Here is a 26793-nt window from a genome sequence, read left to right as displayed (position 1 = left end):
ATTCCTATTGATAACACTTGAAAGTATAGAAATAAAAAGGCCTTTCCTCAAAATAATAAGCAGTATTTATTTAAAAACCATCAGCAAGTATCATCTGCAATGAGAATAAATTAGAAGCCTTCCCTATAAGATCAGGAATGAAGCAGGGAGGCCCATTATCACCACTATTATTTAATATTGTACTAGAAATGTTAGAAGTAGCAATTAGAGAAGTAAAAGAAATAGAAAGGATCAAAGTAGGCAATGAGGAAACCAAACTATCACTCTTTCCAGATGATATGATATGCCTAGAGAATCTGAGAAAATCAACTAAAAAGCTAGTGGGAAAATGAATAACTTTAGCAAAGATGCAGGGTACAAAATAAACCCACATAAATCAGCATTTAAATATATTTCTAACAAAACTCAGCAACAAGAGCTAAAAAGAGAAACTCCATTTAAAATCACTGTAGATAATATAAAACATCTGGAAATCTATCTGCCAAGACAAATTCAGGAAATATATGAACATAATTACAAAATATTCTTCACACAAATAAAACTAAATCTAAACAAATGGAAAAACATTAATTGCTCCAGGGTAGGATGAGCTAATATAATAAAAATGACAATTTTGCCTAAATTAACTTACTTATTCAGTGCCATACCTGTCAAACCAACAAAAAACTTCTTTTTAATAGAACTAGAAAAAATTATTACAAAGTTCATCTGGAAGAACAAAAGATCAAGAATATCAAGGGAACAAATGGAAAAAAAATGTAAAGGATGGAGGCCTAGCAGTACCAGATCTCAAACTACACTATAAAGCAGTGATCATCAAAAGAATATGTTCCTGGATAAGAGATAGAAGGGTTGATCAATGGAATAGACTTGGAGTAAATGACCTTAGCAAGATGGTGTTTGATAAACCCAAAGATCCCATTTTTGAGGACAAGAACACACAATTGTACAGAAACTGCTGAGAAAATTGGAAAACAGTATGGGAGAAATTAGGTTTAGATCAACATCTCATACTCTATACTAAGATAAATTCAAAATGGGTAAATGACAAATATAAAGAGGGAAATTATAAGTAAATTAGGTGAACATAGGATGCTATACCTATCATATTTATGGGAAGTAATTTAAGACCAAGGAAGAGATAGAGAACATTAAAAAATATAAAATAAATAATTTTATTATATTAAATTTAAAAAGTTTTGTGCAAACAAAACCAATGCAACCACAATTAGAAGTGAAACAACAAACCGGGGAAAAAAACTTACAACAAAAACTTCTGGCAAAGGTCTAATTTCACAAATTTATAAGAAACTAAGTCAATTGTACAAGAATTCAAACCATTCTCCAACTGACAAAGTGTCAAGGGACATGAATAGGCAGTTTTCAGATGGAGAAATCAAAATTATCAATAATCACATGAAAAAGTGTTCTAAATCCCTCCTAATTACAGAAATTCAAATCAAAACAACTCTGAGGTTCTACCTCATATCTTGCAGCTTGGCCAATATGACAATAAAGGAAAATAATAAATGTTGGAGGGGATGTGACAACATTGGGCCATGTAAAATTAAAATTAATATACAATACCTCCAAATATTATATTTTATAAGGTTTATTAATAATCACTAGAAGTAAAGGAATAAAAAGGTAATTATCTAACAAAATAAAACCATGTGCCCAAACTCCCTACCTGCTCAAAAGGCCCGCTCTACCAAAGCTGTGACAGGAAGGAAAGAGGCAGCTAGGTAGAAAAAGAGAGAATTTATATCCCACCTATGTCAGTCCGTTATGACAGGAGGAGCATGGGGTGCTGGGTAATGTAGTTCAAGGGTTCAAGATTTCTAATTACACAGCCACTAATGCATTGTTGGTGGAGTTGTTAATTAATCCAACCATTCTGGAAGGTAATTTGGAATTATGCCCAAGGGCCTTTTTAAAAATGCATGTCCAGGGCAGCTGGGTAGCTCAGTGGAGTGAGAGTCAGGCCTAGAGACAGGAGGTCCTAGGTTCAAACCCGGCCTCAGCCACTTCCCAGCTGTGTGACCCTGGGCAAGTCACTTGACCCCCATTGCCCACCCTTACCAATCTTCCACCTATGAGACAATACACCGAAGCACAAGGGTTTAAAAAAAAAATGCATGTCCAAGGCTGAGGGACTTATAAGAAAGAAAACTAGCTGAGTTTGTACAAAAATATTTATATCCGCACTCTTGGTAGTGGCAAAAGATTGGAAAATGAAGGGGTGTCCCTCAATTGGGGAATGGCTGAACAAATATTTTTTTCCTTTAAGCAATGGGGGTTAAGTGACTTGCCCAGGGTCACACAGCTGGGAAGTGTCTGAGGCCAGATTTGAACCTAGGACCTCTCATCTCTAGACCTGACTCTCAATCCACTGAGCTACCCAGCTACCCAGCTGCCCCTGGCTGAACAAATTTTGATATATGATGGTGACAGAATATTATTATGCTATAAAGAATGATGAACTGGAGGATTTCTATATGAACTGGAAAAAACTCAAAGAACTGATACAGAGTGAAATGAGCAGAACCAGGAAAACATTGTACACAGAAAGTGAACTGTTGTGGAACTATTCAATGTAACAGAATTTACTACTAGTAGCAATACAATGATCCAGGATATTCTGGAGGGATCTGTGAGAAAGAATGCTATCCACATTGAAAGAAAGAACTGTAGGATTAGAAACACAGAAGAAAAATATATGACATATCACTTATGTGTAATTAAAATTTTCTCTACAGAACTCTTTCCCAGCATACCATTTGCATATTTATACTAGTGTACTTATGTAAGGAAGAGATATAAGTTTTGTGTAGCTCCTCCCTCTCTCTGCTCCTGGGAAGGCAACTGTGGTGGTTGGGAGAGTGCCAGCAGGAAAATTTTACTCAGGTTAAATGATGCAAGAAGAAAATAATGCTTTAAAAAGCAGAATTGACTAAATGGAAAAGAAATACAAAAATCCAATGAAGAACAGAGTTCTTAAAAAAATAGAATTAGTCAAATGGAAAAGAAGGTTCAAAAGCTCACTAAAGAAAATAATTTCTTAAAAATGAGAATTTAGCAAGTAAATGCAAATAACTTTATGAGACATGAAAAAACAATAAAACAATCAAAAGAATGAAAAAAATAGAAATACCTGTCTTCAAGAACAGATTCTTCTGCCTCAGGCCTAATCTAACCAACTCTACCTAAAACTGATTCACTAATTACCTATCTACACTAATAAATAAACAGCCACCACCCACAACCTCCTTAAATAAGTTTTCTCCTTCAACTGCCAGTGTTTAATACCTAGTCACCCCTTGCCTCAGAGAAAGACTCCTGTTCCCTCAAGGTCCAGAGGCAAAAGACCTTTTTTAAGGGTAAAGCCCCAAATCCCCTCAGTAAGCTCAGACCCACCTTTATATAACTAAACACCAACCCACACTACCAGCAACCAACCCCCAACAACCAACTCATACTGTAGTATAGAGAGAGGGGGTCATATAGTTTTTTCAAGCTTTGGCTGAGTTCTAAAAGCAGTTAGGGGTTTGGAATCTTGAGGGAAAGGTCAGTTAGTTTGGGTCTCCCGTGGAGGAGGGTTGTCTGACCAGCCAAGCTGCTTCCTTACTTATCTGTAGAATTGAAATTTAGCCTAGCTTTGAAATATTTATTTAAGAACTTGTTATTTTGGATAAACCCTTTATATCTTCCTTCCCAATATTATTTCCTACCTTCCCTCCCTTACCTTCTATGTCTGTGGAGTTAATAAGGAGAGTAATTAGAGAAGAGTTCAAATCTGTGAAGGGTTAATTATAATTGACAATATTAGATATAAAGAAACTAGTCAGTCATCATTTATTCCCTTTAGATATCAAGAGCACTTTGTAAGCTTGAGCTAAAGGCAGGTCCTTACTCAGACTCCATCTCTGCCTCCCTTCCCCCACCTGAGGTTCCTGAGACAACTGTTAGGGCTTCCTTAATCCACTTTCCTGTCAGATCATCCTTTTGAAAATAATAAACCCTTTTGTGTTTCAACAGACCTATTAGTATAATTTGTCAGTTAGTTATTAAGAGAGGGAAAAAGAGGGAAAAACTAACATACTCTGGGCTTGAAGGGAAGCTGGGTATCCATCTTGAAGGAAGGTGTAACTTCAAAACAAGTCCCTTCCTATGAAATTAACTAAGCCTGTTGTTAATTTTAGTTTAGTCTATTTCCCTCAGCCTGTGTTTAAGTCTGAGTCCTGGTCTATAAGCCCTGCTGTATTTGCCTGTTAGATTAATTCTCCCTCTCCCTGAAGATCTTATTCCTTCAGTGTTAAACTCCTGACTTCAGCCCTATTATATCCTGAATCTCCTTATTCCAGCCTACCTGTAGCCTAGATTTACTATCTTAATAAATCCCTGATAACCTCCTTTAAAATTCCCTTGTACCACACACCTTTCCTCAAATTACCCTCATAACAATACCCAGCAGCTAGCTTCCCCACAACTACCAGCCCTATAAAAAGCAACTCACTCACCAATTGCCAGCCTTAGTGCCAGCCTGCAACTGATACTCACTCAACAGGGAGCTTCCTGGTTCCTACTTCCTGTCACTGTGGGCTGGTTAATCACTACACATCTATCATAAGAGGACCTCCAGGTCCCCCATTAAATTAAAGAAATTAAAGAATTCCTTTTTACACAAGCATCATTTACTGATGAAGAAACCAGACCTTAATAGAAAATTTGATTTGTAAATAACAAGACTCAAGAAAAGCATAAGAAGGTAAATAAAGGAAGAGAAAATTGGAGGGATTCAGTAAGGTCACACTGTTAATGGTCCTATATTAAATTAAAAAATTCATTATTAGGGCAATTAGAAGGAGTATACATAGACTCTATGACCAGGTGGGCTTTATATTAGGAATTTTATATTAGGAATTTTAAATTTAATTTAATTTATTAAATTTATTAATATTAATATAATAATTAATATAATAATTATAATATAATATATTTTATATATAATACAATATATTATATAATAATATAGTAATTAATATAATATTATATATAATATAATATAATATTAATATAATATTAAATTTAATTTAATAAATTTAAAATTTATATTAGGAATATTAAGAAAACCATCAGCATAATTGATATCAATAACAAAATTAGCAGAAATTACATGATTATCTTGATAAATGCAGAAAAAACCTTTGACAAATACAATACCGATTCCTATTTTTTTTAACCCTTACCTTCTATCTTAGAAAAATATTTATTGCTCATGGATAGGCTGAGCTAATAGAATAAAAATGACAATTCTACCTAAATTAATTTACCATCAATACCTGCACTACCATAAAATTAGTTTATAGAACTAAAAAAAAATAACAAAATTTATCTGGAAAAACAAAATGTCAAGAATATCAAGGGAATTAATAGAAAAAAATGTGAAGGCCAAGCAATACTAAATCTCAAACTGTGCTATAAAGTAGTCAAATGAATCTGGTATTGGCTAAGAAATAGAATGGTGGATCAGTGGAATAAATTAGGTCCACAAAATACAGGGGAAAATGACCATAGCAATTTAGTGTTTGATAAACCCAAAGATTCTAGCTTTTGGGCCAAGAATTCACTACTTGACAAAAACTTCTTGAAAAACAGTATGCAGAAACTATAACCTATTCCAAGATATGGTCAAAATGGGTTTATGATTAAGACATAAAGAGTGATACCATAAGCAAATTAGGGGAGTATACAATAGTTTACAGATCTATCAAGAAAGAAGAATTTATGACCAAACAAGAAATAAAAAAACATTACAAGACATAAAATGAATAATTTTGATAATATCAAATTTTAAAAGTTTTGTAAAAACAAACACAATGTAATCAAGGTTAGAAAGGAAACAGCAAGTTTCCCTGATAAAGACCCCATTTCTCAAATATACAGAAAAATCAGTCAAATTTATAAGAAGTAAAGTCATTCTCCAATTGACAAATGGTCAAAGGATATGAACAAGTAGTTTTCAGATAAAAAAAAAAACAAAGCTATATAATCATATGAAAAAATGTTCTAAATCTTTCTTGATTAGAGAAATACAAATTAAAACAGCTCTAAGGTACCACTTCACACCTACCAAATTGGCCAATATGACAGTGAAGGAAACTGATAAATGTTGGAGGGGATAGAGCAAAATCGGGATAGTAATATATTGTTGGTGGAGTTGAGAACTGATCTAATCATCCTGGAGGGCAATATGGAACTGTGCCCAAAGGATGATAAAACGGTGTATGCCTTTGATCTTGTAATGCCACTACTAGGTCTGTATCCCAAAGAGGTTAAAAAAAGGGCGGGGGGGGCGGGAGCCAAAATGGGAGAAAGGACCCACCTGTACACATTTTTTAAATTTTTGTTTATTATTTATGCCCTTTTTGTGATGGCAAAGAATTAGAAATTGAGGGGATGTTCATCAACTGGGGAATGGCTAAACAAATTGTGTTATATGGTGGTAATGGAATACTGTGTTATAAGAATTAATGAGCAGGATGATTTTGGAAGGAGCTGGAAATATCTACAAAAATTGATGCAGAGTGAAATAAGTAGAACCAGAAGAACATTGTACAGAGTAACAGCAATATTGTGGGAAGATCAATTGTAGGAATAGGTTATGGATAGAGTGATTTCTAGAAATAGTTGAAAGAAGAGAATTTTGAGATAAGCCCTGGGAGAGGTTCTGGGAAGAGAAAGGAATCATGGGAGTCAAAACCTTCTAACTGTGAAAGACAGCTACTTTCATCAATATCCAGGACAATTGTGAAGGACTTATGACAAAGATTTCTGTCCACTTCCAGAGATAGAACAGTTGGAGCTGAAAAACAGAACACACCATACAATTTTTTACTTTAGTTTATTTGTGTTTTGGTTTAGGGGTTTTGGTTTTATATGAGGATTTTCTTACAATAATGACCAATATGGAAGTATATGTTGCATGATAATATAACCCAAAACAAATCACCATCTCCAGAGTGGGGGAGGAAAGAGGGAGAAATAGACAATTTGGATCTTATAATTTCATAAAACATACTTTGAAAATTGTTATTACATGGGTGTGGAATGGAATTTTGGCAGGGGAGCTTGCACCTCCAAAAATAACTCTTGAGTAGACAGGAGACTTAGATGTTTTCAGAGAAAATGCAACATTTATATAGTAAGAGGGAGAGAACAGGAGCACTGCCTGAGTGGTCAGTTCACTGAGAGGATGTCTCTACTGTTTGTTATGTAGAGATAGGCTTCTTTTCTCCCTCCCCTCAAGGGCCTGGCTGAGCTAATCTAAATAGGAGAATTACTGGGATAATTGATCAGAAATTATTACTGCTACTATTAATCCTCATGCTAACCATAATTGTGAATAAAGCACTACTAATTGCTAATTTTTATTCCACATGCATGTAATTTTAAAAAATGAAATATTTTAAAAATAAAAACAAAATAAAATATTTTTACAAGTAAAAAAGAATAAAATACAGTCTCTCTTTAGTCAATGTATCCAAAACAAACAAAGGATTCTTTGGAAAGTGGCATTACAAATGCAAAGTATCCCTGGGTTCTTGTTGATCCATTCTTATTCTGCAGTTATGTTGTTAGTGAGACATTGAAAGAGTGAAGGGTTACAAGGGTCATGAAGATTTTAGATTGTGTATATGTAGCGGGTGGTTTGGGGTAAAGATGCAATCTTCCATTTTGAGGAGACTGAAAAGCCTGCTTCCTGAAAGGCATCATAGTATGTAAAGAAGATGCTTAGAAGTGATTGAGAGCAAGCAGTGACATTCTGTAACTAGTTCTGATAGCCACATAGAATCCCTTTGATTGCCTGTGAAATTAGAACTGGGGTGCATTATTAATCAGTCATGGTCTTTTTCTTGACTTGATAACTCTAGACTTGCTGGTATTGTAGAAAGAACCTTAGCTGGCTGCTGAGGGCCTGTAGACAATGGGATGTGTATCAGGTCTTTCGGTCCTCAGAACCAGCACAACTCTTTTCTTTATGAAATTTAAGAAGATCAAGTGAGTCAACAATCAAGAGGCGTGGGAATGGAGTATAGGATGGATTTTTGGCAGTGAGTCAGTCATTCAGGGTTGAGGAAAGACTTTCACTACCCAGCCTATCATTAGTTAAGACTCAGTCTCATTCAGTTGTTATGTTACATTTGGATGTGAACTTAGTAGGGGAGAACATTATGTCGCAATTGTTTTAAGTTATGAGCCCATTCTCTCAAGAGACAAAGGAAATCGAAGGGAGAATGTGCTTCCTGTTCTGGGATTCCAAGACAATTTTAAAGATTTTTTATAAAAAAAAATGCTATCCTGATTCAGATAAAGAACTGACAGAGTATGAATGCAGATTAAAGCATAATTTTTGTAAATTTAATATTTTAGGGGTTCTTTGATCTGTTTTCTTTTACAGCATGACTAATGTGGAAAAGTTTTCTATGACTGCAAATATATCATCAATTTATCAAATTACTTGTCTTCTGAAGGAGGGGAGAGAGGAGGATGGTAAGAAAAATATGGAACTCAAAACTTTTTATAGGTATATTAAAAAAGTGTTTATAAAAATTGAGAGGAAAATAAAATTAAATAAAAGGAATCTTTGAAAAAAGAATGGAAGAGAAGACAAATATTACATATTATTTAATTACACCATCTAATTTAAAATTAGGTCATTTCAAAGTAAAGTTGGGCTTAGGTGAGAAAAGTGAAAATGTGTTGGGAAATATGGTTCAAGAACAAGAATAAAAAGAGACCAAAAGTTTTTATGTAATTGCATGGTTCTTAGAATGTTGCTTTGTAGAATAGAAAAAATGCTAGCTCTGGTGTAACACCTTTGGATTTGAGCAAGCCACTAAATGACATTCTAAGATAAGATGCGCTATATCACTCAACTGAATATAAGTAAAAGCCCATGGCAAGCTCAAGACCCAAGAATCCACCTTATTTTCTCTGAAAATGTGCTTATGGTATTCCCATTTCATCATTCTTCCAAACCTTTTTATTTCCCTAGTGTTCTTCTGTGGTTCCTATCTATGGGTTTCAATATTCCAATAACTCATAACAAACTGACTGAAAATTCCCTAACCATTGGATCCACTATTGTGATCTCTTTCCTTAATTTGACCCTCCCTTCAGTAATCCATTCAAAGAAAATTCTATTTTCTGAAATAGAAAACTGAAAGCAACATACAAATATTACAGTAATGTGACAAAATAGTTGATTGCAAAAGCTCCAATTTCTCTCACTGTCTCCTGTGAAAAAATATGCTAATACACCTGAAGATCTTTGTAAAGAGGTTCTTTCAAGCTTCTTTCTTTCAAAGGCAGAAGAGGCAAGACTAAATCATTTTGCCAAGTCCCAGAATCTCTTTTCCTCTTGTATGACCACGGAGTGAATGATCCTTATCTCTAGGCCCTCAGCAGACTCACAGAATGTGTCAATTGTCTGTCACCTATCATAACTTCTCTTATATGAGAGGAGAATTTTATCAGGATCCCTGAAAAGATTGCCAATACAGACTTTCCACATAACTCATTTTCTTCACTGTGAAAAGAACCATTATTCCAGGATCTCCACTTTCCCTAATCTGAGTTATATAGATGGCCTTTCAGGCTCATTTGGACATATGTGTAATCTTGATGGATTATGGGTTGACCAAAAGGAATCCAATGAGGTGACGAAAACTCTCTTCATACCTAGTGAACATTGTCCCAACTACAACTGCCATGTGTTGATGCCAGAATGATTTTTGAGAGCTTCCATGGCAGATCATTCCAGACTGAATACTTTGCTATTCAATTTTGGTCTTTACTTTTTAAAAATGCTTGATAAACATAGACAAAGAAAAAATAAACGAAGGCTCCTGAGAATTTTGAGAACTTCTCAAACAACTGTGTGTTTGTAATTGTCTTAACCCCAGTGGATTTCAAATGGCATTTTAATGATGCAGCCTACATTTGCTATTTAGGTGCTCAAGGAGTTATGTCCCAAATGATATAAGACCCAACAAATATATGTTGATGCCATGGGAAGATAATAACTTTGAGTTAAAAATTATCTTATTGCAACAATAGGTATCACTGCTGTTCTTTGTTTTGCTAAAAAATACTTAAATCTGGTTTTTGATTTGTAGCTCATGTTTGGGTGATCTGTGCCTTTTACTGTGCTGGAATTTATATTGATTTCAGGTAAGCATTAATATATTTCTCTCTTTCTCTTGTCTGTCTCTTACTCTTTCCCTTTGTTTCAGTGAATGAGATTCATTCCTGATTTTGATCTTCATGTTTCTGGTCCCTTGTAGTGTAGTAAGAAGTCAAAGATTTGGAAGTGAAGTATATGCACAGAACATTATTTCCCCACTTAGTAAGAAAATTCTGGTTGACCACAGGTCATATTATCCATCTGGAAACATTACTACAAACAGTAGGTACCTGAGGGAATATGATTAGGTAAGGAAGGACACTTACATAGAGATATCTGTGCATACATAGGTCATTTGTTGCCTGTGTTTTGCCCCACTTCTCAAATTGTGACCTTGGGAGGAGAAATTTCACTCATTTATTTGCTGTTTGGTGTAGTGGAAAGAGAATTGAAATTGAAATCAAGAGAGTTGGATATAAATTCCATGTCTGAATTTTAATTTCTGTGACAGTGATCTTGGACAAGTGACAGAACCTCTATGTTCCTCAGATACCTCTTTTGTAAATAAAAATTACTATTTTCTTTTAAAAGCTGAGAGGAGGAGACAGCTGGGTAGCTCAGTGGATTGAGAGCCAGGCCTAGAGACAGGAGATCCTAGGTTCAAATCTGGCCTCAGACACTTCTTAGCTGTGTGACTCTGGGCAAGTCACTTAATCCCCATTGCCTACCCTTACCACTCTTCTGCCTTGGAGCCAATACACAGTATTGACTCCAAGATGGAAGGTAAGGGTTTTAATAAAAAAAAATTTATAAATAAAATTGAGAGGAAAGCAATTTATGAAACTTACATTTTCATACTGAGTAATTAACAATTCTTTTATCTGATTGTAATGAATGTGCTACCAACATAAATGAGACAAAGCTTTCAAAAGTGTTTTGTTGCCTTGAACTGAACTAATTTATTTATGTGCTCATTGTGCACAGGGCCCTAATGTAGGTACTGGAGATACCTAATAAAATGCAAAAAAAATTTTTAATCTTAGGATGCTTACATTCCACTGGTGAGAAAGAGATTAAATATTTACACAGATAAGCAAATACAAGATATGTTGAGGAGGAATAGAGTTTCACAAACTAGATTCTGTGTAGGTGGTGATTGACAAGGTGAAACAAAGAAAGTTTGAGTTTCTAAGAAGTAGAGATGAGGTATTTTGAACATAAAAGATGGTCTATGCAGAGGTCACAGAGATTCAGGTAGAGTTCTGAGTCTGAGGAAGTCAGTAGGCCAGTTTGGTTGAAATATACAGTATGTACTTAAGAATGAAGTGAAAAAAAATCTGAAGGGGAATCTAGATTCAGATTGTGCAAAATTCTAAATATCAAGCTGAAGAACTATTTTTCTTTTCAAGGCAATAGGGATCTTTTCAAGGTTAGTGTAAACAAATGACATGATCACCCATGGGTTTAAGGAAGATCATTTTTGTAAGGTTTTGAAGAATAGTTTTGAGCAAGAGGAGAATAAACTTCTAATTCAGAGGCTTTTGTAATAGTCCAAATGAGAGGAGATGGAAACTCGAGTTAGGGAGATGGCTGTATGAGTAGACAAAAGAGAAGATGAGATCTATATTGTGGAAGTCAAATGTCAAGAGTTGCCAGTTGACTAGTTGAGAAAGGGAAGATGGAGAGAACAGCTGAAATGAATTCCAGGATAGCAAACCAAGGTAATTAGAAAGGAGGTGGGATGCTGAAAAAAAATGAATTATGTAGATAAATGGTTTTAGGTAGAAGATTGGCCATGGTATAACTTCTCTGTTGGACTCCAGTTTGAAATGATTTTGAACATATAAATACAAATGTCCACCATTTGGTGATGTGTGGACTGGAGTTCAGACGTGATATAGAGACTTTGAATTCATTTGGAAGGAGATGTTAATGACAGAGGAAACTGATTGACTGATTGAGAAGCTATAGAAAGAAAGGATAGGGCCTAGGACAGAGCCTGTGGTACATGCATTATAAGGAGTCTGCACTGCAGCCATGACCTGGGAAAGGAAGCTGAGAAGGAAAGGTCAGATAGGAGTTTTTCAATGGGGAAAACATAGGGTTGAAAAAGGAGAGATGGGATCAGTGAAAGAAGAAGAGGAATTGGCGTTAGACAATAGGACAAATATCTTTTCAGAAAATGGAGTAGAAACAATAGGGGATGATTTTGAGAAGTTTGCAATTGTAGAAGAGAAAAGAAAAGGAATCCATGGGGAAAGCCTTTCTTTGGTCAGAAAAGTATGATGCAAAGTCCTCAGTTCAGAGGGGAAAAGAGTAAAGTAGGAGTTGTGAAATTCATCCTGCATTTTACAAAATTTTTTCATTAAGGCATTCTTTTTTCTTGTGGTTACAAAGAATGTGTTAGATCATTGACCTATAAATGAATGTTATAGTCAGGATCTTCTCTTTGCTGAACAGTATCTTAATATTTTATCTTATTTTATGGGACTTAGAAGAGAACAACTATGAGATTAGGGATGGGAGTAATTAGAATATTCCAGGAAAAAAACAATATTTAAGAACATTTCTTTTACTTCAAACTTAAGCATCAATAAATACAAACATTCAAACATAGTTTGGGGGCAGCTAGGTAGCTCAGTGGATTGAAAGTCAAGCCTAGAGATGGGAGGTGCTAGGTTCAAATCCAGCCTCAGACACTTCCCAGCTGTGTGACCCTGGGCAAGTCACTTGACCCCCATTGCCCACCCTTACTACTTTTCCACCTAGGAGCCAATACACAGAAGTTAAGGGTTAAAAAAAAAGTTTAAAAAAATATAGTTTGGTCTTTAAAAGAAATATGATATATATGTACATATACACATGCAAAGTTGAATTTTTATTTTTCTTTTGTATATTTTGAAACTTTTTTGTTATTCCTTCTCTCCACTCCTGTCTATAATTCCCCATTTAGCTACTTCTCCCCATTCACAGTGGGAGCTCTCCCTTATAAGAGATATGTTTAATCAAGAAACACTAATCAATAGTTCAACCATGTATGAAATTTCATGTCTTCTTCTCTACCTCTAGTTCCTCACCCCTCTTCCAAGAAGCAAGAGGTAAATATTTCCTCATAAGTCCTTTGAAGACACAATTTGTCAGTACTTTGGTCTGAGTTCTGAGGTCTTTCAAAGTTGTTTACCCTCTCATGATTATTGTGATCATCATATTTAGGAAAAGTATGTGTAAAAGTGAAATTTGGGAAATGTATCAAACTACATTTCCCGTGGTCCAACAGGTTTCCGTTTCCAGTTTTTGGGCTTGGGAAGGCTTACGTCTTGACGCAGGGAAGGGTTTAAATCTCCTGGGTTAGGAGGAAGTACTCTCTTTTGCCAGTAGCTCGCTCTTTGCTAGTAGGGTCTTGGCCAGCAGATTTGGAAGGTAGAGACAGGAAACAAAAATGGAGGCGGCAGTTTTGAATGCTTACAAGCGCGTGGTCTAATGATTTTATCTATCAGCATGGCTTTAATTAAAATACTAATTTATATTATTATATCAGCCTTTATCATTTTTCATATTTATCATATGGCACAGAAAGGAGATTTTTGGAATGTTGCAAGAAAGCTTGAAGAGCAGAAGTGACAGTTGGAAGGAGCAAAAGAAGCTTGTGGGAAATGGAACTGGGAGGAGGGACTTGGTCTCTGAACTTGGTGCTAGATGGAGGACCTTACCTGATCTCAGGATTCAACATTCTGATACCTGGGGTTTTCCCTATCTTCCCCTTTGTGCCTTGAAGACCTGAAAGTGTTCCTGTTTCTCCTGAATAACACCAAAGAGGATGATTAGCCATCTACAGCAGCTGGAGAGGTCTTTGATCTGGAAGCCAGCCTGAAGACATCCTAACAACTCTGTGCCAACTGAGAAAGACCTTTGCTATCCTGTCTGTAGATTAGATTAGATGACAGATTAGAGGAAGGAGGAAAAAGTGTTTTGGCCAAAGCCTTTGACTTGGCCCAAGCCAAAAGGACCCCATATCTTTATTGACTGAATACACTTTCCTACCCCACTCTCCATACCCATCCTTAAGCCTGTGTTATAATAAACCACTCTGTTAAGATATCCACAGTCAGGTAGGTTTCTTTGAGAAAACCTGATTAGGATTGATGGTGTGAGGAGAAATTTGGGGGAGATAACTCTATCGAACTTCCATTAAGTCAAACCCCTAATCTGTCTGCCATTGTTGCTTTCCCCCACAGGGACTGTATACAGAAAAGCTTTTCTAAGGAGGCCAGGCATTTTGCTAAGTCCTAGCAAACCATCAACTACCAACCCCATAGAAGTCTTTTATCTGTACACAGGTTCCTGTCCATCCCTGTATTAATACCATCACGGATAATCCCCTTTGAAGCCCTCAATGTTAAGGTGGTGAGTAACCAAGATAAAATAGGCTTAACACACACACAAGTCTATCATTATAACAGTTTAACAATCATTTTAACAATATATATTGTTCTTCCATTTCATTAGCTAATAAAAGTGTTTCCACGTTACTACCTCAAGGAATACATATTCATTACTTCTCATAGCATAATAAATTGCTACTGCTTTCCTTAACCACAGTTCACTCAACTATTCTCCAACTGAAGGAAGAAATGTAAATGGAATATGGTTACTACATCAGGTTGAGCAAGTAAAATAAAGCCTTATTTTGCTTAGAAAGAATACTTTCCAAAGGGAAATTTCCCAGGCTCTATCAAGGCTAACATTCTTTAGCCTAATGATAGCTCTTTGCAATAAGGTCAAGTTTAGGAATAAAGTAAGAGAAAAAGACTGAGAATCCAGATTCCCTATTTTTCCTCATTTGTGTTTTTAGAGCAAAAGGGTCAATTTGGAATCCAGAACTTCTTCATAGTTAATAAGCATAAGATGGATGACATTTTTAGTTGTGGAAGTTGGTCTTCAGAGACATCAGGAGCACAAAACAGACTCTGTTTCTTTGGAATGAATTAAAAGGAGTATTTACTTAGCAGAATAGCATTCACACATTTGTATAGAGTCTGCATATATTTAAAAAGGGTTCCTAAGGTGGGAGTAACTATCCTCTTTTCTCATATAGGCTTTCCCACACTGTGTTATATTTAAACTCTGAGAATTGTTAGTCTCACCTTGATTGACAAGGGAGACAGTTTGAGACATTGGAATGTTCCTGGATGTTGTGAGGACAGGAGCAAAGGCAGTTGGCCTGAGGATATAAATACCCCTAACAGTCATCTGGGAGGGGTCTTTGATCTTTTAGGTCTTTGGTCTTTGAGCTTGACAATTGATCTTGGATCTTTGATCTGGAAGGAGTGATCTGTGGGTCTCTGATCATGGGTCCTCAATCCTCTCTGAATATCCCTAGATCTTTAGGCATTTGAATCACCATTAGCTATTAGGTATCTGGGCCCAGGAAGTGAAGGGAGGAAGGGGGGAGATATAAGAAGAAGAGGGTGGATCTCTTAAAGGGGTTTATTTCCTGAAGGCTGTGCAAGGCTGACATACCAGAAACTGAGAACAAGGAAGCTGAGAGAAATCACAATATCTGTACCAACTGAGCAGTTTGCCTTCCCTGGTTTGGCAATGGCCAAGCTGAACCAGAGGAGTGTGAAACCACTAGCTCCAGCCTTACTGAAACAAAAGCCTACAGTCCTGAGGGATTATTGATCATAGATATTAGTGTGACTATCCCCAATCCATAGCTGTTTATTCCTTTCCCTATTTAACATCAATAGATAATGTGTATTAAGTACCTTTCTGAGTGGTCATTATATCACGACCCTTGGGGAGGGAGCAATGCAGTCAGATGAAATGTGATCCAAGGCTAATTAGAGCCCAATATTAATAATTAATCCAACCCCAGGTAGGACCTGAAAGAGTTAACTATCCACCAGACCACAAGAGTCCAGCCTAGGCACTGTTATATAGAAATAGGAATGATATCATCTAGCAAAGGTGACTGAATTGGTGTCCCCAGTCACCAGCTACCTAGGGGAATACAAGGCACAGCTTCCCTAACCAATATCCCCTAGAAGCATAGTAGTAGAGAGTCCTTTATTTTTATAACAACTGTCAAAATGGCAAAATTAGGAAATGACAAAGTATTGTTGTTCCATGGAGAAAAATTTATTCATCTCTGCTTTGCTTATAAGCACCCTGCCATGGAGTGTAGAGGCATAATATGGAATTAAGTTAATAGAATGGGCTTGTAGGAGGTACTCAGTGAATGTGTCCTACATAAGTCAATTGACATAACCAAATCTTAGTTCTATGAACTATTTTAATTTCCCTTTCTTCTGTCTAATAGGCACACTTTCCAAGACAGATGTCTGAGAATAACTGCACTGCGGTGACTGAATTCATTATTTTGGGGTTGACAGATGATCCAACTCTTCACATCATCCTCTTTGTGATATCTCTAGGTGTCTATGTTGTCACAGTGGTGGGTAACCTTAGCATAATCATATTGGTCAGAAATAGCTCCCAACTTCACACTCCAATGTACCTTTTCCTCAGTCACTTGGCTTTTCTGGACCTTGGATTTTCCTCATTTGTCACACCTCTCATGCTTATGAGTTACCTAGAGGACAGAACCTTAATCTCTTTGGGAGGCTGTTTGGCTCAATTGTGTTTTACATCTACTTTTGGGAGTACTGAATGCTTCTTGCTGGCTGTGATGGCTTATGATCGGTATGTGGCCATTTGTAACCCTCTACTCTACTCCACCAACATGTCTACTAGGGTCTGCACTCTGTTACTCACCACCTCCTACCTAGGTGGTTGTATAAATGCTTGGACTTTTACTGGTTGCTTATTGAATCGGTCCTTTTGTGGACCCAATAAGATTAATCACTTTTTTTGTGATTATTCACCACTTTTGAAGCTTTCCTTCCCACAAGATGATCTTGCTGAAGTTCTTCCTGCTGTCTCTGCTGCATTAGTACTTATGATAACAGCGTTAGTTATAATAATCTCCTATGTGTATATCCTCTTCTCTGTCCTGAAGATAAACTCTACTAAGGGAAAATCCAAAGCTTTCTCAACTTGTACCTCCCACCTCACAGCAGTCACTCTGTACTATGGGACCATTACTTTCATTTATGCAATGCCTAAATCCACCTATTCAACAGATCAGAACAAAGTAGTGTCTGTTTTCTATAGTGTGATGATCCCCATGCTGAATCCTCTGATCTACAGTCTAAGGAATAATGAAGTAAAAGGTGCTTTGAGAAAACTGATGAGTAGGACACACTTTTTTTCATGAATTCAATTCAATGCCTGTATTTTAAAAACATTCTTATATCTTATTTATTTTAAATATTCTTTCCTTTTTAAGTTTTGAGTTTCAATTTCTCTCCCTTCCTACCATCTGCTTCCATGCCCATTGAGAAGGCAAGCAATTTATCAATTATACATTTGATATCATGCAAAACAGATTTATATGTTAGTCATTTTACAAAAAGCAAGAAAAATAAGTGAGAAAATTATATTTCAGTTTATGCATAAAGTTAATCAGTTATCAATATTTTCAGAATCCTTTTAGATTATTGTTTCAGAATAACTACGTCTCTCACAGTTTATCACCATTCCTACATTGCTGCTCCCCCAGTTTTTCTCTCTTCTCTTTGTATCAGTTCATATGGTTCTTCCCCAAGTTTTCCTGAAACTACCCCTCATCATTTCTTATAGCACAAGAGTAATCCATTCACAATCAGATACCAAGATTTGGTTAACCATAATCCAACTGCTAAGCGGCCCTGAATTTCCAATTCTTTTGCCACAACAAAAGAGCTGCTATAAATATTTTTGTGCAGATAGAACAATTTCATTTTTCTTTGCTATCTTTATACTTCACACCAGCCATGGTATGACTGGGTATTTTGCACAATTTTATAGATCTTTGCACATAGCTTTACATTTTTCTCCAGAATGATTAGACCAATTCTCAACTCCACCAGCAGTTTATTAGCATACCTATTTTCCCTCTTTCCCTCTAGCATTAGTGATTTCTGATAGGTGCTAAGTGGTACCTTAGAGTTGTCTTAAATTGCATTTCTCTAAACAATAGTGATTTAGAGCATTTTTCATACAAACTGAATTCTTCTTCTGAAAATTGCCCATTTATATCCTTTGACATTCATCAACTGGGGAAATAGCTCTTATTTTTATGAATTTGAATCAGCTCTCTTAATTAGTATATATTTGAGAAATGAGGCTTTAATGCTTTTCTTTACATTCCAAATTATTACATAGGGTGCAGCAGATAGTAAGCACTTCATGTCTTTGTTGACTAACCATTGTCTTACCTATCCTCCTATAGATCTTCTCCATTTTCCTAAAATAAGGCGTCTTGTTCTGAACATGATATTCCAAATGTGATCCTATCAATGCAGAATACAGTGGAATTATCACCTTACTAATTGTTAATCCTTTGCTTCTCTAAATCAAACTAAATTTCTATTCATTCTTCTGGCTGACACAATACACTAGTCAAAAATAATTACTTTTGCCATTGCTTTATAATTTTTTTCAAGCATTAATTAAATAAACTTTGATTATAATTCTGCATTATCTTTTCTGTGCAATTTTTTCTGCCTCTTACCCATTTATATCCCTTGGTCACTTCATTCATAGGCTAACTATGAGAAAACCCTCATTGTATGCTTTCTTTTCAGAGAAGAGCAACATGTTCCTAATGTAGAGAGGTAGTAGAATGTATATCAACCTCAAGTTGCTAATCTTGGCCAACACTGACTATTCACAATCTCTGTTTTGTTCATCTTGTGTCTAAGTAAGGAACTAGACTCATGCTTTTACCCACTTTTGGAAGTTATAGAATAAAAATTAATGTGATCCTCCTTAATTAGGCTTAAAGTTCCCAGGCTGAAAGATCCTGATATTTTACAACAGCCTTTATTTTCTGTAATATTCTTGTGAAATCTGCCACTTCTCCTCTTTCTTGAACCATTTCAGAAATATACAGAGGACTGAACAAATGTTAACAATGAGTTCTTACTCAATTGATAAATAGTCAAAGGATGTGAACAGAAAATTTTCAGAAGAAATCATATACACACATAAGAAGCTCTAAGTCACTTTTAGTTAAAGAAGTAGAAATTAAAACAACTGTGGGGAACCACCTAATGCTTTATTAATTAGCTAGTTCATCAGAAGAGAAAAATGACAAATATTGGAGAGGATATGGAATATAGAGAAACTAAGGTATAAACAGTATGGTTGTGAACTGTTTCAATCATTTGGAGAACAATTTGGAACTATACCCAAAGAGTTATGTGCATAACCTCTGACTCTGCACTAAATCCTTGATCCACTATTGGGTTTGTAGCCCAAAGAAATAAGAGAAAAAGGAAAAGGATATGTGAGTACTAAAATGTTTAGATCAGCTCTTTTTGTGGTGGCAAATAATTGGAAATTGAGGGAATGCCCCTTAATTGGGGAATGGTCCAACAATTTCTGATATGTCATTATGATGGTATACCACTATGATATAAGAAATCATGAGCAAGATGCCATCAGAAAAACAAATGGAAAGACTTAACATGAACTGATGCAAAATGAAATGAAACCAGAAGAACATTGTACATATTAACTATGATATTGTATCATCAACTTTCGAATGACTCATATCCTCAGAAATACAATGATCCAAAGCAATTCTTTTTTTTTTTTAAACCCTTGTACTTCGGTGTATTGTCTCATAGGTGGAAGATTTGTAAGGGTGGGCAATGGGGGTCAAGTGACTTGCCCAGGGTCACACAGCTGGGAAGTGGCTGAGGCCGCGTTTGAACCTAGGACCTCCTGTCTCTAGGCCTGACTCTCACTCCACTGAGCTACCCAGCTGCCCCTCCAAAGTAATTCTTAAAGAACTTTGATGAAAAATGCTGTCCATCTCCACAGAAAGAACTGATGGCACCTGGATACAGATTGAAGTTTTAAACATTTTATTATTCTGGAGAGTTTTTTCAATCTGTGTTTTCTATTATCACAAGGCTAATATGGAAATATTTTCCATGACTTCAAATGTATATTCTGTATCAAATTTTTGCCTTCTCAAAGAAGGGGGGAGTGAAAGAGGGAGAGAAAAATTTGAAACATCATATTTTTAAGAATGAATATTAAAAATTTTTTACATGAAACTAACAGATCGAATGAAAATTAAATGTAAACATTTTAAAATAAAGGCTGAGGAAGAAGAGAAATATTTTAAATAATAAAGCCATCTAATATATAATTAGATTATTTCCTTGTCAAGTTGAGAATAGCTGATAAGAGTGAAAAATATTTTTGGAAATATGGTTCAAGAGTATGAAATTAAGAGTCCAAAAGCTTGTGATCGAGTTCTGTGGTTCATAGGACAATGTTTCAAAGAACAGAAAAGATGTTACATCTGGAGTAACACTTCTGAATCTGAGCAAGTTACTAAATAACAACCTAATCTAAGATACACCACATCATTCAACTGGATATGAGAAAAAGTCCATGGAGAGCTCCACCCAGTCCCTGAAAATGTGCATTTAGTCCCATTTTATGATCTTCCAAACTTTTATATTTCCCTACTGTTTTTTTGGGTTCCTATCTATGGGTTTGGTTATTACAATAATTCATAACTTGTCAAATATCCCCAATCACTGGATCTTCCAACTTGATTTTTCACTTAGTTTAATTACTCCCTTCAGTAATTCACTCATAGGAAATTTTTTTAATATGCTGAAAGCAATACCCAAATACAACAGTAATGTTCTAATATAACTGATTAGATGAACTACAATTTATCCTACTCTCTTCTGTGACATGAAAACTGAACATACCTGAAGATCTTTGTAAGGAAGTTCTTTCCAGCTTCCCTCTTTCAAAGACAGAGAGGACAAGACTAAATCACTTTGCCAAGTTCCAGAATCTCTTTTTCTCTTTTTTAACTAGGCAGTGAAAGATCCTTATCTCTTGGCCCTCATCAGATTCACAGAATATGTCAATTCTCTTATGGAAAATCTCTGTGTCACCTGTCATAACTGCTCTTATATTCCAGGGGAATTTCATCAGGATCCTAAAGATTATCAATATTGACTTTACAAATGACTAATTTTCTTCACTGTTTACCCTAACCTGAGTTACATAGATGACCTTTCAGCCTCATTTAGATATATGTGTAATCTTGATGGGTTATGGGCTGACCAAAATGAATCTGGTGAGGTGATGAAAACACTCTTCATACCTAGTGAACATTGTCCCACCACAACTGCCATGTGTTGATGCCAAAATGATTTTTGAGAGCTTCCATGGCACATCATACTAGGTTGAATATGCTGCCATTCAATCTTGTTTTTTACTTTTTTAAAAAAACCTGGGAAAATATAGACAATGAAAAAGTAAATGAAGGCTCCTGAGATTTTTGAGAACTTCTTACATAATTCCTCTGTGTGTTTGTAATTTTCTTAATCCCAGTGGATTTCAAATGGTATTATAATGATGCAAGTTATATTCACTGTTAAGTTGATCAAGGAGTGATACCCCAAATGCTCTAAAACTCAACATAAATATGAGAATGTCATGTGAAGACAATAACTTGGAGTCTAAAGTTATCATTTTCTTGCAACAATAGATATCACTGCTATTCTTTGTTTTGCTATGCAAATACTTAGACCTGGCTTTTTATATGTAGCTCAAAACAGGGAGGCCTTTGCCTTTTACTGTGATGGACTTTATATTGATTTCAGGTAGGCATGAAGCTTTAGTTCATTTCTCTCTCTTTTTCTGTCTGCCCCTTTGTTTCAGGGAATGAGATTCATTCCTGATTTTGGTCTTCATGTCTCTGGTCCCTTGTAGGGCTATGAAAAGTAAAAGATTTAAAAGTGAGGTATATGCATGGAACATTATTTCAGCATTACAGTTCATATTGTAAATCTGGAATCACCACTACAAACAGTAAGTACCTGATGGAATATGGTTAGGTAAGGATACTTACATAAAGATCTCTATATATAAATAGGTTGTTTCCTGTGTTTTGCCCCACTTCTCAAATTGTGGCTTTTCGGGGAGGAATTTCACTTATTTAGTTACTGTTTTGTGCAGTGGAAAGAGAATTGAAATTGAAGCCCTGGAGAGCTGGATTTCAATTGCATGTCTGAATTTTAATTTCTGTAACAATGATCATGGGCAAGTGACTGAACCTCTGTGTTCTTTAGTTATCTAATCTATAAAATAAGAATAATTGTTTTTCCCCCAAAACCATGGTAGGAATGTGTTAAATTTACATTTTGATATCATTATCCTTAATCCTGTTATCAGAGCATAATGATTATGCTGCCAATATAAATGAGGTTTTCAAGTCTGTTTTGTTGCTTTGAATTTAACTCTGTTTTTTATGTGTTCATTTTGCATAGGACCCTGTTCTAGGTAGTGGAGATACAAAGAAAATAAAATGCAAAATAATCCTTAATCTTTTGGAGTTTCCCTTGCATTGGTGAGGAAGAGATAAAACGTTTACACAAATAAGTAAATACAAGATAAGTTGAGCAGGGACAGAATTTCAGAAGCTAGACTGCATGTAAGTGGTGATTGACTAGGTGAGACATAAAAGAAGCTTGAGATACTAAAAAGCTGAGATGAGGTACTGCATTCTGAACATAAAGGAGTTAAGAGAGATGCAGGTAGAATTCTGAGTCTGAGGAAGTCAGTAGGCCAATTGGATTGTAATATAGAGTATGTGTCTAAGTGTGAAGTGAAATTTAGATTCAGATTGTGTAGGATTCTAAATATCAAGCTGAAGAAGTATTATTTTATCCTCAAGGCAATAGGGATCTTTTCAATAGTTGTATAAACAAATGAAAGGTCAGCCATGGACCTTGGAAAGATCATTTTTGAAGTTTTTTGAAGAATAGTTTTGAGGAAGTAGAGAATTAATTTCAAATTAAAAGGTTTTTGTAATAGTCCAAATGAGAGGAAATGAAAACTGGAGTTAGGATGATGGCTATGTGAGTGAACAGAAAAGGAGTTGAGTTGTGGATGTTAAAGTGGCAAGACTTGGCAGTTGATTGGTTGAGAAAAGGAAAATGGAGAGAAGAGTTGAGATTAATTCCAGAATTGCAAACCAAGGCAATTAGAAGAGTAGCAGGAAGATGAAAAACACTTAATTATGGAGATAAGTGGTTTTTGATAGAAGATTGGAAATGAGTTCTCTTTTGGACCCCAGTTTGAAATGACTTTGGAAATGTAAATACAAATCTCAAACAATTGGTGATATATGGGTTGGAGTTTAGAGATGATATGTAGACTTTGAATTCATCTCAGTGGAGATCTTAATGACAGAGAAAGCTGATCAACTGAATGAGAAGCTATAGGAAAAAAAAGGAGATGGCTTTAGACAGAGCCTGTGGCACATGCATCATAAGGAGGCTCCACTATGGCCATGATCTGGGAAAGGAAGCTGAGAAGGAAAGGTAAGACAGGAGTTTTTCAGTGGGGAAAGCATAGAGTTGAAAAAGGAGAGATGGGCTCAATGAAAGAAGCAAAAGGTTCATGCTAGATAATTTCTTCTCAGAAAATGGAGCAGAGTTGATAGGGGATGATACTGAAGAGTTTGAATTGTAGAAGAGAAAAGGAAAGAGAGTCCATAGGGAGAGCCATGCTTTTGTCACAAAAATAATATGCAAAAGATGGGAAAAGTAAGATACAGTTCGGAGGGAAGGGTAAAGTGGAAATTGTGAAATTCACCCTGCTTTCTACAAATTTTTTTTCATTAAGGCATTCTTTTTTCATGTGGTTACAAAGAAAATATTGGACCACAGACGCATAAATGAATGTTACAGACAGGATCTTCTTTTTGCTGAACAATATATTTATATTTTAAATCTTATATTATGGGACTTAGAAAAGAAGAATAATGACTTTAGGGATGGAAGTAATTAGAATATTCCATGTGAAAAAGCAATATTTAAGAAAATTTCTTTATTTCAAACATAACAAGCATCAGCAAATACAAACATTTAAACATAGTTTGATCTTTAAAAGAAATAAGATATATGTTTATATATACAAAGTAGCATTTTTAATTTTTCTCTTGTGCATTTTGAAAATTTTTTTTGTTATTCCTTCCTTCCACTTCTGTCTTTCACTCCTCACTTAGCTACCTTTCCCCACTCACTTTGGGAGCTCTCCTTTTTAAGAAATAAGTATAACGATAAAACACAAATCAATAGATCAGTCATATCTCAAAATGATGTCTTATTCTCTACCTTTAATTTTTCACAACTCTTCCAAGAAGCATATGGTAAATATTCCTGTTAAGTCTTCTGAAGACACCATTTGTCACTGCTTTGGTCTGAGTTCTGAGATCTTTCAAAGTTGTTTACCCTCTTGTGATTATTGTGATCATCACATGTATTGTTCTTCTATGTCTCCCTAGTTCATTCTGCATCAGTCAATAAAAATGTTTCCATATTACTAATCCAAACAAGACATATTTATTCTCATGGCATAATAAATTGCCACTACTTTCCTATGCCATAGTTTGCTTGACTATTTTCCAGTGGAAGAGAGAGCAACATGTAAACAGAGTATGGTCACTGTAGCTGGTTAAGGAAGTGCTTTCCATTATTTTGCTTAGAAAGATTAGTTTCCAATGGGAAATTTCCTATGGTCTTTCAAGGTTACCATTCTCTAGCCTAATGATAACTCTTTGCAATAAGGTCAAGTTCTAGGAGTAAAGTATGAGAAGACTTAGAATCTACATTCCCTATTTTTTCTCATTTGTGATTTTAGAGCAGAAGGGTCATTTTGGAATCCAGAACTTCATAGTTAATGGACATGAGATGGGTAACATTTTTAATTGTGAAAGTTGATCTTCTGAGACAGCAGAAACACAAAAAGACTCTGTTTCTTTGGAATGAAATTACAATGGTGTTTACTTAGCAGAATAGCATTCACACATTTGTATAGAGTTTGCATATATTTAAGAAGGGATCTCCTCTTCTCTTTTACAGGCTTTTCCACACTGTCAAAATGACATAAGGAACAAATAACACAGTTTTGATGGTTCATGGAGAAAATTTTATTCGCCACTGCTTTTCTTATAAGCACCCTGCCATGGAGTGTAGAGGCATAATATGGAATTAAGTTAATAGAATGGGCTTGTAGGAGGTACTCAATGTATCGTTAATACATCAAGAGACATAACCAAGTCTTAGTTCCATGATCTATTTTAATTTACTTTTCTTCTATCTAATAGGCACACTTTCTAGGACAGATGTCTGGCAATAATTGCACTGCTGTGACTCATTTCATTATTTTGGGGTTGGCAGATGATCCAGTCCTATGTGTCATCCTCTATGTGATATTTCTAGGTGTCTATGTTGTCACAGTAGTGGGTAACCTTAGCATAATCATATTGATCAGAAATAGCTCCCAACTTCACACTCCAATGTACCTTTTCCTCAGTCACTTGGCTTTTGTGGATATTGTATTTTCCTCATCTGTCACACCACTCATGCTTATGAGTTACCTAGAGGACACAACCTTAATCACTTTTGGAGGTTGCTTGGCCCAATTGTGTTGTGGATGCACCTTTGGGACTACTGAGTGCTTCCTGCTGGCTGTGATGGCCTATGATAGGTATGTGGCTATTTGTAGTCCCCTTCTTTACTCCACCAACATGTCTACTAGGGTCTGCACTCTCTTACTCACCACATCCTACCTAGGTGGTTGTATAAATGCTTGTATCTTTACTGGTTTCTTATTGAATCGGTCCTTCTGTGGACCCAATAAGATTAACCACTTTTTCTGTGATTATTCACCACTTTTGAAGCTTTCCTACTCCCAAGATGATCTTGCTGAAGTTCTTCCTGCTATCTCTGCTGCATCAATACTTATGATAACAATGTTAGTTATCATAATTTCCTATGTGTATATTCTCTTCTCTGTCCTGAAGATAAACTCTACTAAGGGGAGATCCAAAGCTTTCTCAACTTGCACTTCCCACCTCACAGCAGTCACTCTGTTTTATGGAACCCTTACGTTCATTTATGCAATGCCTAAATCCACCTATTCAACAGATCAGAACAAAGTAGTGTCTGTTTTCTATACTGTGATGATCCCCATGCTGAATCCCCTGATCTACAGTCTAAGGAACAATGAAGTAAAAGGTGCCTTGAGAAAACTGTTGAGTAGGAAACACCTTTTTTTATGAATTCATTTAATGCATGTATTTATAAAATTCTCTTATTTCTAATTATTTTAAATATTCTTTCTTTTGAGCTTTGAGTTGCAATTTCTCTTCTTTCCTACCAACTGCTTCCATGCCCATTGAAAAGGCAAACAGTATACCAATTATATATTTCCTATCGTGGAAAACACATTTCCATATTACATATAAAGTGAATTTATCAACTCTCCCTTTTCTTATCATACAAGTACTCTGGAATTGTCTTGGATCACTGTTTTCATCAGAATAGCCAAATCTTTTATTCTTATATTGCTACTAGTCTCACTTCTCATTCCTCTTTGTATCAATTCATACAATTCTTGCCATGTTTTTTTTTTTTTTTAATAACCCTTACCTTCCATCTTGGAGTCAA

The 26793-nt window shown here is 35.6% G+C and overlaps 2 protein-coding genes across 2 annotated transcripts; both read left to right on the top strand.

Moving 5' to 3' along the window:
• Positions 1-10384: 10384 nt before the first annotated feature.
• On the top strand, positions 10385-17468 carry LOC123251410 (olfactory receptor 508-like). Its single transcript, XM_044680661.1, has 2 exons — positions 10385-10471; positions 16512-17468. Exons 1-2 carry the CDS (start codon positions 10385-10387, stop codon positions 17466-17468), a joined length of 1044 nt encoding a protein of 347 aa, XP_044536596.1.
• Positions 17469-22120: 4652 nt separating this feature from the next.
• On the top strand, positions 22121-26405 carry LOC123251403 (olfactory receptor 508-like). The gene is made up of 2 exons (XM_044680653.1): positions 22121-22147; positions 25449-26405. The coding sequence occupies exon 2, from the start codon at positions 25467-25469 to the stop codon at positions 26403-26405; it is 939 nt and encodes a 312-aa protein (XP_044536588.1). The 5' UTR covers positions 22121-22147; positions 25449-25466.
• Positions 26406-26793: the final 388 nt, after the last annotated feature.

This window comes from Gracilinanus agilis, chromosome 6 (assembly GCF_016433145.1).
Source record: "Gracilinanus agilis isolate LMUSP501 chromosome 6, AgileGrace, whole genome shotgun sequence".
NCBI classification, from domain to species: domain Eukaryota; kingdom Metazoa; phylum Chordata; class Mammalia; order Didelphimorphia; family Didelphidae; genus Gracilinanus; species Gracilinanus agilis.
This window is presented reverse-complemented; position numbering and strand designations above follow the sequence as displayed.

Excerpts from the sequence above, each read along its gene's own strand:
- LOC123251410 (XM_044680661.1), top strand. The coding sequence starts at position 10,385 with ATGCACAGAACATTATTTCCCCACTTAGTAAGAAAATTCTGGTTGACC. Across the intron at positions 10,472-16,511 it reads TGGAAACATTACTACAAACA|GCACACTTTCCAAGACAGAT; the intron begins GTAGGTACCTGA and ends TCTGTCTAATAG.
- LOC123251403 (XM_044680653.1), top strand. The coding sequence starts at position 25,467 with ATGTCTGGCAATAATTGCACTGCTGTGACTCATTTCATTATTTTGGGG.